This window comes from Myxine glutinosa, chromosome 2 (assembly GCF_964187855.1).
Source record: "Myxine glutinosa chromosome 2, kmMyxGlut1.1, whole genome shotgun sequence".
Lineage (NCBI taxonomy): Eukaryota > Metazoa > Chordata > Myxini > Myxiniformes > Myxinidae > Myxine > Myxine glutinosa.
This window is the reverse complement of record NC_136262.1, coordinates 86578925-86591158: the sequence shown is the minus strand read 5'-3', so window position 1 is coordinate 86591158 and position 12234 is coordinate 86578925. Positions and strand designations below refer to the sequence as shown.

The window sequence follows — 12234 nt, the reverse complement described above, 5'->3', positions numbered from 1 at the left end:
TGCATTATGATTGTTTGAATTATGATTGGTGTAAACCATGACAAAACAGAAACTCAGGTACAGTCATTTATCTATATATACACAAAGAATTAAGTTAAGCACCCCCCCCCGTTTTTTTACAACCTCGCACATTACAAGTTTGTTGTCGTCAAAACAGTGTAATATACCCATGATATTGCTATATTTTCTGGAGAAGTGATATTATGGTCACATAAAAACATAACAATCATGCCGTTTTCAATATTTTATTCTGAATAATTTAAGGTGAAATTTTTTGGGAATTTTAGGCATATTTTCACCTCAATTTAAGTATGGAGCTATAGGTCCATCACGGACAGTGTGGATGACGTTTATGTTTTCTAACGTACAGTCATTGTTCTGAGAAGACCTCTAGCGATCTTTGCGTCAATAACGTGTGTAGGACCCACGTGATCGGATCACTGACTCAGCCCTACGCCTCATAGACCCTGTAAGCCGTCGTATGCGTTGCTGTGGCAGGTTGTTCCATTCCCGATGTAATGCACGTTCCAATTCATCCAGATTGGCTATTGGAGGGACCATCTTCGCAATTTGTCGTCCCAACATGTCCCAAACGTGCTCGAGGGGGTTCAACCTGCCACAGCAACGCATACGACGGCTTACAGGGTCTATGAGACGTAGGGCTGAGTCAGTGATCCGATCACGTGGGTCCTACACACGTTATTGACGCAAAGATCGCTAGAGGTCTTCTCAGAACAATGACTGTACGTTAGAAAACATAAACGTCATCCACACTGTCCGTGATGGACCTATAGCTCCATACTTAAATTGAGGTGAAAATATGCCTAAAATTCCCAAAAAATTTCACCTTAAATTATTCAGAATAAAATATTGAAAACGGCATGATTGTTATGTTTTTATGTGACCATAATATCACTTCTCCAGAAAATATAGCAATATCATGGGTATATTACACTGTTTTGACGACAACAAACTTGTAATGTGCGAGGTTGTAAAAAAACGGGGGGGGTGCTTAACTTAATTCTTTGTGTATATCTAAATATCTGGGCAGTGTCTGTTATCACTGAACTACTCCCTGAATCTTTTGTTTCCGTGGTTGTGAAGTGTTTTTAATAACGTGGTGGTGGTTTTCAATCACGTGGTGGTGAGGTATTTTGAATTATGTGGTGGTGCGGTGTTTTTAATTTCGTGGTGGTGAGGTGTTTTTAATTTCGTGGCTGTGAGGTGTTTTTAATTTTGTGGCTGTGAGGTGTTTTTATTAAGTGTTTTATGGCTGTGAGGCGTTTTCAATTTCGTGGCTGTGAGGTGTTTTTAATTTTGTGGCTGTGAGGTGTTTTTATTAAGTGTTTTATGGCTGTGAGGCGTTTTCAATTTCGTGGCTGGAGGTGTTTTTATTACGTGTTTTATGGCTGAGGTGTTTTCAATTTTGTGGCTGTGAGGTGTTTTTATTACGTGTTTTATGGCTGAGGCGTTTTTAATTTCGTGGCTGTGAGGTGTTTTTATTACGTGTTTTATGGCTGAGGTGTTTTTAATTTCGTGGCTGTGAGGTGTTTTTAATTTCGTGGCTGTGAGGTGTTTTTATTACGTGTTTTATGGCTGAGGTGTTTTCAATTTTGTGGTGGTAAGGTGTTTTCAATTTTGTGGCGGTGAGGTGTTTTCAATTTTGTGGTGGTGAGGTGTTTTCAATTTTGTGGCGGTGAGGTGTTTTTAATTTCGTGGCTGTGAGGTGTTTTTAATTTCGTGGAGGTGAAGTGTTTTTAATTTCGTGGCGGTGAAGTGTTTTTAATTTCGTGGCTGTGAGGTGTTTTTAATTTCGTGGTGGTGAGGTGTTTTCAATTTCGTGGCGGTAAGGTGTTTTTCATTTCGTGGCTGTGAGGTGTTTTTATTACTTGTTTTATGGCTGTGAGGCGTTTTAAATTTAGTGGTGGTGAGGTGTTTTTAATTTCGTGGTGGTGAGGTGTTTTTAATTTCGTGGCTGGGAGGTGTTTTTAATTTCATGGCTGTGAGGTGTTTTTATTACATGTTTTATGGCTGTGAGGCGTTTTCAATTTAGTGGTGGTGAGGTGTTTTTAATTTCGTGGTGGTGAGGTGTTTTTATTTTCGTGGCTGTGAGGTGTTTTTATTACGTGTTTTATGGCTGTGAGGCGTTTTCAATTTAGTGGTGGTGAGGTGTTTTTAATTTCGTGGTGGTGAGGTGTTTTTAATTTCGTGGCTGGGAGGTGTTTTAAATTACGTGGTGGTGAGGTGTTTTAAATTATGTGGTGGTGAGGTGTTTTATATTATGTGGTGGTGAGGTGTTTTAAATTATGTGGTGGTGAGGTGTTTTAAATTATGTGGTGGTGAGGTGTTTTAAATTATGTGGTGGTGAGGTGTTTTAAATTACGTGGTGGTGAGGTGTTTTAAATTACGTGGTGGTGAGGTGTTTTAAATTACGTGGTGGTGAGGTGTTTTAAAATACTTGGTGGTGAGGTGTTTTAAATTATGTGGTGGTGAGGTGTTTTAAATTATGTGGTGGTGAGGTGTTTTAAATTACGTGGTGGTGAGGTGTTTTAAATTACGTGGTGGTGAGGTGTTTTAAAATACTTGGTGGTGAGGTGTTTTAAATTATGTGGTGGTGAGGTGTTTTAAATTATGTGGTGGTGAGGTGTTTTAAATTACGTGGTGGTGAGGTGTTTTCAATTATGTGGTGGTGAGGTGTTTTAAATTACGTGGTGGTGAGGTGTTTTCAATTATGTGGTGGTGAGGTGTTTTAAGTTATGTGGTGGTGAGGTGTTTTAAATTATGTGGTGGTGAGGTGTTTTAAATTATGTGGTGGTGAGGTGTTTTAAATTACGTGGTGGTGAGGTGTTTTAAATTATGTGGTGGTGAGGTGTTTTAAATTATGTGGTGGTGAGGTGTTTTAAATTATGTGGTGGTGAGGTGTTTTAAATTAAGTGGTGGTGAGGTGTTTTAAATTATGTGGTGGTGGGGTGTAATCGTCCCAAACTTCCAGTCTGTACCTACTCCAATGTATGTGCTGAGGGGTTCTTTTTTGAATTGTTTTTTTTTTCAACTTAAATCTTCAACCTAAATTGCCTATAAAAATGTAATATCACAAACACTACAAATAAATTTGTGCAAAATAATTGTTTGTATTATGATTGGTGTAAATCATGACAACACAGCAACTCAGGTACAGTCATTATCCTCAGCTAAAATAAGCCCGTTCCTCAGTAACGACGCTCGGTGAGGCGAGCGCAGCGAGCCGAGCCAAGCTAGTATATATACATTGACATTGACACATGTGTATATATATATATATATATATATATATATATATATAATATATATATATATACATACATCAAGCTTTGCAATAATTTATTAATGAAGAGAATTTTCAAGAGACTTTCAAGACATCTGATTATTCTATGACAATCCTGCACAGCATATTTACATATAGCTTTCAAAGGATTTACAGTATGCTTGAACAGGTGGTTACAAGCCAGATCAAAGCCATGAACTAAAGTGAGCTCACCAGCTCATGAAAACGATGTCAGACTGGTGAAAAAGGAGATGCCACAGAACAATGTGGTCTTTTTGAACATCAGCCAACAATTATACTTCAAACACTGTTTATCTAAGCTTCCTCATGCACATCAATGTTTTGTTTTTTTAAACACAGCATGACATCATACTCAGTGTATTTCTCATTAAACAAAGTAAAAGTCTAAAATTTCAAACACTAACAAGAATTACTTTGAATGATGATGACATGACCATGATGACATGACCATGATGACATGACCATGATGACATGATGACATGACCATGATGATGACAAGACCATGATGAATATTTTTTCTTTGCGATGAACACAATGCACATACACAACTTCACTGACTTTCACAATCTTTCACTGAATTTCAGAGTATTTTATATGGAAACAGATAGATCTTGGCCATGACTGATCAAAAAACACATGTGATATAAATTGTGTGTTTCACAACTATTTGTGGACGCAAAATTACGCAACTGTGTGTTTCAGCCAATCATGACACAAGAGATTGCCGACTCCATAAAAATTACTGGGAAGTTAAATGTTAAAGTTGCATTTGCAGCCGAGTGATATGTTTTTCTCATCAAGAAGATTGTTGCTTGCAAGTGGAGGAGTAATTAACTCGGGAGTGCAACACAGCAATGGTGAGCCATAAACAAGGCCTTACTTACGATGGTATATAATTGTGTGACCACTCGTTACACATTGTAGTCCCATGGACACTGTGGGCCCGTTGTATATTCATTTCCATTTCACACACAAAATATCAGGGAGTACGCTCGTACTCTCTATGAAGGAATGGCGTGGAAAAAATGTCGGTCCCATCCGCTATATACAAAACTAAAGTTGGAGTATATATATGAATGGTCGTTTTAAGGCCATTTTCCCCGCTAGAGCGGGGGTTAGCCTTGCGGGCCCCATGACAATCATGGTTCCCTGTTTGAGACAATGTTTTTATGGCCGGATGCCCTTCCTGACGCCAACCCTTGGTCGTCTCTTACGATGCGCAGGGATACGGTGTACCTATTCTAAATCGGGGTACACACCATGATCAATGATCATTCATCCCAGCAAGCTGGTACTCAATTTGCCGACCTCGGAAGGATGACAGGCTGAGTCAACCCGCCTGGCGTTAATTCAGCGATCGACCGGGATTCGAACCCAGGATCCTAGGATCCCAAGCCAGCACCCTAACCGCTAAGCCAACACCAGGCTTGCCAACACCAGGCTTACCAACACCAAGGAGTATCTTCTCCAAAAAGTGGCTTCGGCTACATATGAGAGCCTACTTCGTCTGTTCAGCTGATTGTGTAGGCGGAAATCACTTTTCAGTACTCCAGACAATAGCAAAAGCACAAAAAGCCAAAAACCGAGATTGGTCAAAACCGGAAAATCTACTTCTCGTTCATAATAATCATGTTCAGACGGCATATTTCCGAGCTGCCTCTCTCAATGCCAATGACTGGTACCATCTAAAAGAGTTTTACTTGGTGCAGCATCCTTTCCTTTTGTAATTATAATGGCTTGAAAGGATTTGCAGAAAATTATGCAAAACTGCATTCCTTTGAAAAGGGACCACAACTGCCAATCAGCTTGACAGGGGCGGGGCCACCAGACATTTGCCCATTTGTAGTATTTAGAATGTTAGAATCTTCTATAAAGTATGTACAGTACCATTGCAATGTGAGCACGTCTATAACGTTTGTAATACAACATTTGTCAATCAGTAGTAGAACATATATATATATATATATATATATATATATATATATACACACATATATATATATATATATATATATTAGGGTGCTCCTTATTCCTCAACATTCGGATTTTCTAAGCTCCAACCCCCGGGATTCATTGGAATAGTCGAGAAAACTCTCCTGGTGAACTTTTTTTTTCCAATCGGACAACATTTACCCCTCCCTCATCGACCTTGAAGTTTCACCCTGAGGAATAAAAACAACAAACCTTGAAAAAAATTTTTTGTGCCATTTATTCCCAAAATGTTAGCTTATAACACACAACATACAGTATTTTATAAATGGTTACCTCATTACACAGTTAAATGTATTAAACGATAACAAAAATCTTAAGCAAAATGTCCCACAAGGCTCCTAGGCCCGTCCGACTTCGTGCTCCTGCTCCTGCTAGGCCGCCACACCAGCAGACACGGTCTTCTTTCTGGAGTCCGGGAACTCCGCGCGATGACGAGAGACAACTTAGAGGAGAAACTGCAGTTGCTCATCATCCTGAGTTAGCATTCGGTTGTATTCCTGGATGAGGGCAACAGTCACCTGTACGCGAAAGCCTGGACACTGGCTCCGGAGGCCGCAGCTGCCCCTCGACACGACCTGCAACTGCTGAAGGATTTGACGACCTACATGGACGTCAACCGGGACGTGGGCAAGGCAGCTCTGACCAAGCTGCAAGGGCACCTGTGGTACCTCTCGGAGGAGCTTGTCGCTCTGGCGCTCTTTGACCCCCTGGTCACGGTGGAGGAGAAGAGGCAAATACTCACCTCACTTCACACTACGGTGGGAGATGAATCTCCAGCGAAGCGCCCAAAGCTGCCCAGCCAAGACGTCTCAGGACTCCAACTGCAAGACATGGCATCAACCAACACGCGACGGTTCTTCCAGAAGCTGCGCCTGGAAGACGGCTTCCTCGACACCGATCCCGCGACCTGGCTGCAGCGGGAAGACTTCCGGACAGCGGCGGCCTTCGTGCAGGGGATAGCAGTCATCAACGACAACGCGGAGCGAGGAGTTGCCCTCATCCAGGAATACAACCGAATGCTAACTCAGGCTGATGAGCAACTGCAATTTCTCCTCCAAGTTGTCTCTCGTCATCGCGCGGAGTTCCCGGACTCCAGAAAGAAAACCGTGGCTGCTGGTGTGGCGGCCCAGCAGGAGCAGGAGCACTAAGTCGGACGGGCCTAGGAGCCTTGTGGGACATTTTGCTTAAGATTTTTGTTATAGTTTAATACATTTAACTGTGTAATGAGGTAACCATTTATAAAATACTGTATGTTGTGTGTTATAAGCTAACATTTTGGGAATAAATGGCACAAAATATTTTTTTCAAGGATTGTTGTTTTTCTTCCTCAGGGTGAAACTTCAAGGTCGATGAGGGAGGGGTAAATGTTGTCCGATTGGAAAAAAAAGTTCACCAGGAGAGTTTTCTTGACTATTCCAATGAATCCCGGAGGTTGGAGCTTAGAAAATCCGAATGTTGAGGAATAAGGACCACCCTAATATATATATATATATATTTCAAAAAAAAGTTAACAAAAAAATACCAAAACCTTTTAAAAAGTGCAAAAGGATGTTACGACAAAAAAAGAGTATGTGAACAAGGTCGGGATGATCACAAGAAATGATCATGTGAAGCAATCCCTCCATCTTTCTTTGAATTATGGTTGTCCCGAGAAAAGACAAAGTTATATCGACCTCGAACACACACGAACGAACACACACACACACACACACACACACACACACACACACACACACACACACACACACACACACACACACACACACACACACACACACACACACACACACACACACACACAGTGTATTTTCACTAGTGTCTTTTCTAGGGACAACCCTTATTCAAAGAAGGATGTAGGGCTGGTTTCACATGATCATTTCTTGTGATCACCCCTACCTTGTTCACATACTTTTTGGAGTAAACTAACATCCCTACATCGTTATGCATTTTTCAAAATGTTTTTATTACTTGTAACAATTGGTTCCAAAAATAGCATATATATATATATATTTCAAGGGCTCTAGCTGCCTCTCTCGCTGCTGGCGTATGATACTTGATCTCCCAAAGTGCCATCATTTGATGTTTTAATATCAATATGATTAAGAATTGAAAGTTTGTATTGTGACATTGACCTTCCGAGCATGAAACTAATGTGGTACAACAATATTTGAGGAAATTGGTCAAGGGAGTTGGAAACGTATGAGGACTAAACAAACTCGTATGTTGATGTTGAATGTATGTATGTATGTATGTATGTATGTATGTATGTATGTATGTATGTATGTATGTATGTATGTATGTATGTATGTATGTATGTATGTATGTATATATATATATATATATATATATATATATATATATATATATATATATATATATATATATATATATATATATATATATACATATATATATATATATATATATATATATATATATATATATATATATATATATATATATATAAACTCTCAGTCTTAGAAATGCCATTTGTTTCAATTCATACAATTAAAGAGGTGACACAAAATTTGGATTTGCGACGTGTGTGAATAGGCAGGGGGTCCTTGCAATGCAGTAGTGTTCTGTCCAGGGTACAACAACAAAGAGCAATCACAGATTGCAGACCCTTCACCAGGACGTGTTTTTAGTGCTTTTTAAGGCTTTTGTGTTGAAACAAATATGGCGGCTGAACCACGAGACTGATGACATAATCATTTTTTTTTTTCTCCACCAATTTATCCTAGATTATGCTCACGAAATTTCATCCTGATCGGATGAAGTGTTGTACTTGTCAAATTATGACGTCATAATGGAGGCATCTCGGACATCATCATTAACATATGTTATTCCGCATGGAGAGTTCTTTTCCAATGAGCCATGTCAATTTTTTTCTATGCAGCGCTTTCAGAGATATAGAGGTGCAAAGTTTTTTGGTTGTTCCAAGATGGCGCCCATAATAGCGTCCGAGTTCATGCTTGGATTGCGCCCGTACTACGTCACATCATAATTATCATTAAAATATTATACAGGAGGAGGTGCACTTGTGGTGAAAATTTCCTGTCAATCGGATTAACAGTTGCAGAGAAAATCATATTTATTTTGTACGGACAAATAGACAGACAAACAGACAGACAGATAAACGGACTCAAATGCAATACCCTCTTCTCTGGTGAGGGTAATTACCACCTTTGTCCAATATTTACCATGTTTCTTGGGTTCCCTGATACCCCCAGATGAATAGGGAAGGTAATAGCAAAATGTATGATGGTGCGACAATTCATTTTCTCGATTGCTTATTAAAGTTAAACTTTAAAATACAAATTTCATTCCACAAAGTGACATCAGCTAGCTTTGCAGCAGAAAACAGATTAGATTCTTCTGAAAAACAAGTTCAGGACCAACAAGCAGAGGCAACCACGCTACAAAATGAACGATCTCATCACGTGCTTTAACAACAGAAGATTGTCATTATGACCTTAAGATGAGTGTGAGCTCACACTTGAGTGCTGTCTGTTTTCCATGGGGTGAACAATACGTACTCTGTCAATGATCTGCTTGATTGTGAACAGACGAATCATGCCATGTAGCTTACGATCAGAGCCGGCGTCTTTCGGTTCGCTTTCTGCACACAATAGCAGATGAAAGCACACGTTGCCCATTTTCCTTTACATAAATTTCCTATGATTTCCCAAGAGGTCCGATAGAAATCTGATGTGCATCTTTTCAGATTTTCTGAGAAACATTTGTTACGCTAGACAAACCACTGTATCCATCTGTAATGTTTACAATTGAACAGAACAATGTGTGAACAAATGTTATATCAATTGAATAGGATTATTCGCATATGGCCTTGACTACAATTTGCTGCGTGAGCTAGATATGATAATGGTGTGAAAATTGAGGGTTACATAACGGTGACTTTGACCGAAATGATAAAATGTTTAACTGCGTACGCAACCCTGCATAAACTACGACTATTAGTAATTTCATGACCTCAATTAATCTCACCTTATGGGGTTGGCCACTCAAGTTTTTCCTCACCACCCCCTATCCCAAGCTTCCACTCTCTGTACCTTCACATCTCTCATGTCCCTCTCCACCACTTACTTCCACTTGCATTATGGTCGTCCCCTTTCATTCGGCCAAGTGTATCCAAATAAAAAACCTACCTGATTCCATCCCTCTCCTGAACACATTCCCCAATCAATGCCGACATGATTCTCATGCCTTTTTGTGAATGCCCGTTATGCCTTCCAACCTCCTGATATCCTCATTCCTCTTCCTTTCACTCAAAGAGATTCTCATTAGCCCTGTCAACTGTGCATAAGCATGGGAAAGAAATTCACAGCCTAAAAAATAATTGTTGTATTAATTCAGGTTCTACCTTAAATACAGCACGAAATATTCCAACTGCATATAATACAAGAACTGCATCACCTAAATAATTCCTAAAATGCAATATCAGGAGCATTAAAATCAGGACTGTTGGCAAGTTAGAGATGCGTTCTTGGAAAGCTTTCTCAAAGTACACATCTTCTGGGGTTTTTTTTTTGGATTTTTAGCTAATAATGGCGAATATTAAGAAAAATTGTATTTTCTTTTTCAAGTTTCAAGAAAAATTGTATTTCTTTCAAGAAACATCGATAGTTGGCTCAATTGACCTCTTGTACCAGCATGTTGTACCAGGAGGACACTCAATTTATGTGTGAAAAGGTTAAGTTGTGCAGCTGGGAAACCTCAGAAACACCTTCACCTGATGGAAGAGAGAAAGCTCAGCATACAACTTACTTGCAATCTCGCACAGTTCTGGAAGCTCACGGGCAAGTTTTTCTCGTGTAATGTCAGCAATCGGCCCAAACATCACGACAGGCCGTAAAAATCCAGCTGGCGAGAAGATGCATGAGTACAGGAACAAAACGGCACAATAAACAAACCATTTCACTTGATACACATTGAAACAAGGCTAGAGCCAGTTATAACCTCTGAAAGGTGTGCAAATCAAGATTGAAAGTTGTACAACTGGGTAAATGGCAACAACCGTTCTCCGTTCTAAATATCTGAGTGCTTTCGACTGAGTTCCTGCAACCCTGTCCATCTGCTATGAAGCTAAACAGTATACGTGTGCAAAATTGGCCATTTAAAAATGGGAATGGAAACATGCTCTGTTTTGTTTATAGCCGAAGTAGATTTGGTGTCAGTCAGATTTGAACGCGTCTCACCGCTCCCTTCCACCAACCATCACAAAAAGTACATAATGTAGTGTAGCCTCACTGAAAATGACATGGATAATTACTTTTATCCACTCACTATGGCATGGATAATTACTTTTCCTGTGCAACAATATTTGATCAATTCTAACTTTGTGTGTCATTGCAACTCAGACGAGCAGTAGATGATGTTGACAATCATCCCATAAACCCACCACCCATGTCCCTACCACTTAAACGGAAGGACACAATGTCAAGATCAAGCAATATTGATAAAGCTTATAAGAGAAACTGAACTCAGGCCTTTTCAAGAAACTGTGCGACATCCTGGTGTGTTCTCTATGAAACAATGCATGGTAGGGGACGAAGTTCAGTGTAGTCAGTTGTGGAATAAATTTATGCAAGGAGAAATATTATTATACTGTACACCTGGCACTACAGATTTGGTGGAAACATCTTGTTTTATATAACAACCTCTCAAAGTGTTATGCCCATTAAATAAATAATGAATTATAATATTAAAACAATTTAATACCTATCAACAAGTGCTACATCAGTGAGTGAAAGTTTAGTGAAGATGTTGTGTAGTCGCCTTTGAGCTATTTTGCCTGTGTTCATTTTCTGCCCTAACTAAATTGTTACTCTGGCATTTCACAGGCAAGGTGTTGTGTCACTGACCACATGCCCTTTGGAGGGGACATTCAAATGGCTGCAAAATCTGATAGCATTAACTTGAGGGTGTTGTCGAGGTGAGCCTTTTGAAAAAGTACGTCATAGCGTACCAATACCCTGACAATTATTATTCTTAGTGATTTTTGGTTGAGGGCTGCTTCGGCAGCACCATGTTATTGACTCGTGACCTGGTCTGGGAACATATGCAGCTAAGGAAATATTAATGACTGATGGTGGGCTGCATCTTCACTTTTTGATAACTACAATAACGACAATGACGGTCTTGTAATTAGTTGTAAAGTTTGCTTATGTTTCACACTACACTTGTCCAGCATGAGCTATGTGTACAAGCTTCTCCACCCACTATAAATGGAAGAGTTGCCTGTGTGTGTGTGTGTGTGCGTGTGTGTGTGTGTGTGTGTGTGTGTGTGTGCTGCGTGCGTGTATGTGTGTGTATGAGGCATGTTTATTGTGGAGTTATACTGGAGCTTCCTAATGTGGAATGCGATACACAAAAATGATCGTTATGATCTCCTGTGTTGAGTAGGCTAATTAATTGCGAATAATCTGGAAGAAATCCCATGTTTCTAAACACACTTCATGTTAAAGTGCACAGAGCAGTTTAATAGGTTTTTCCATAGCATGGCATTATATTACAAAATAAAATAAAAACAAGTACAGATACATTCAAAGTACACCGCCCTATGTCAAATAAATATATATCCTCCAGCGCAGCATTGCCGGGGCGCCTTCGGCACCTGGCAATACCGCCGTGCAGCTCATAGAGACTGTATTCGGTGGGAGAGGTGTACAATAATTGATTGATTAATTGCATAATTAAAATCAATAAATAATGATCATAAAATATTTTCTCAATCAATATTGTCTAATACTAATAGCATACCTAAACCACCAGTGCTTCATCCGAAGCTGTAACTTTTTGAGAATTAATTAAATAAGTCATCAATCGAAAAAATGAAATAATTAATTGATTAATCAATAAACAAAATATCCTTTATAACCACATCACTTGGTCAC

The 12234-nt window shown here is 39.5% G+C and overlaps 1 protein-coding gene across 13 annotated transcripts in view; it reads right to left on the bottom strand.

The window, feature by feature from the left end:
* The window catches only part of LOC137422340 (tight junction protein ZO-1), a 633827-nt gene that overhangs the window by 186049 nt on the left and 435544 nt on the right, over positions 1-12234 (bottom strand). For all 13 annotated transcript variants that reach the window (XM_078771176.1, XM_078771169.1, XM_078771173.1 and 10 more), the window contains 2 exons: positions 10106-10201; positions 8857-8939 (listed from right to left, as the gene is read on the bottom strand). In XM_078771176.1, the coding sequence (XP_078627302.1) occupies positions 8857-8939; positions 10106-10201 (179 nt within the window). The remainder of the gene's footprint in view (positions 1-8856; positions 8940-10105; positions 10202-12234) is intronic.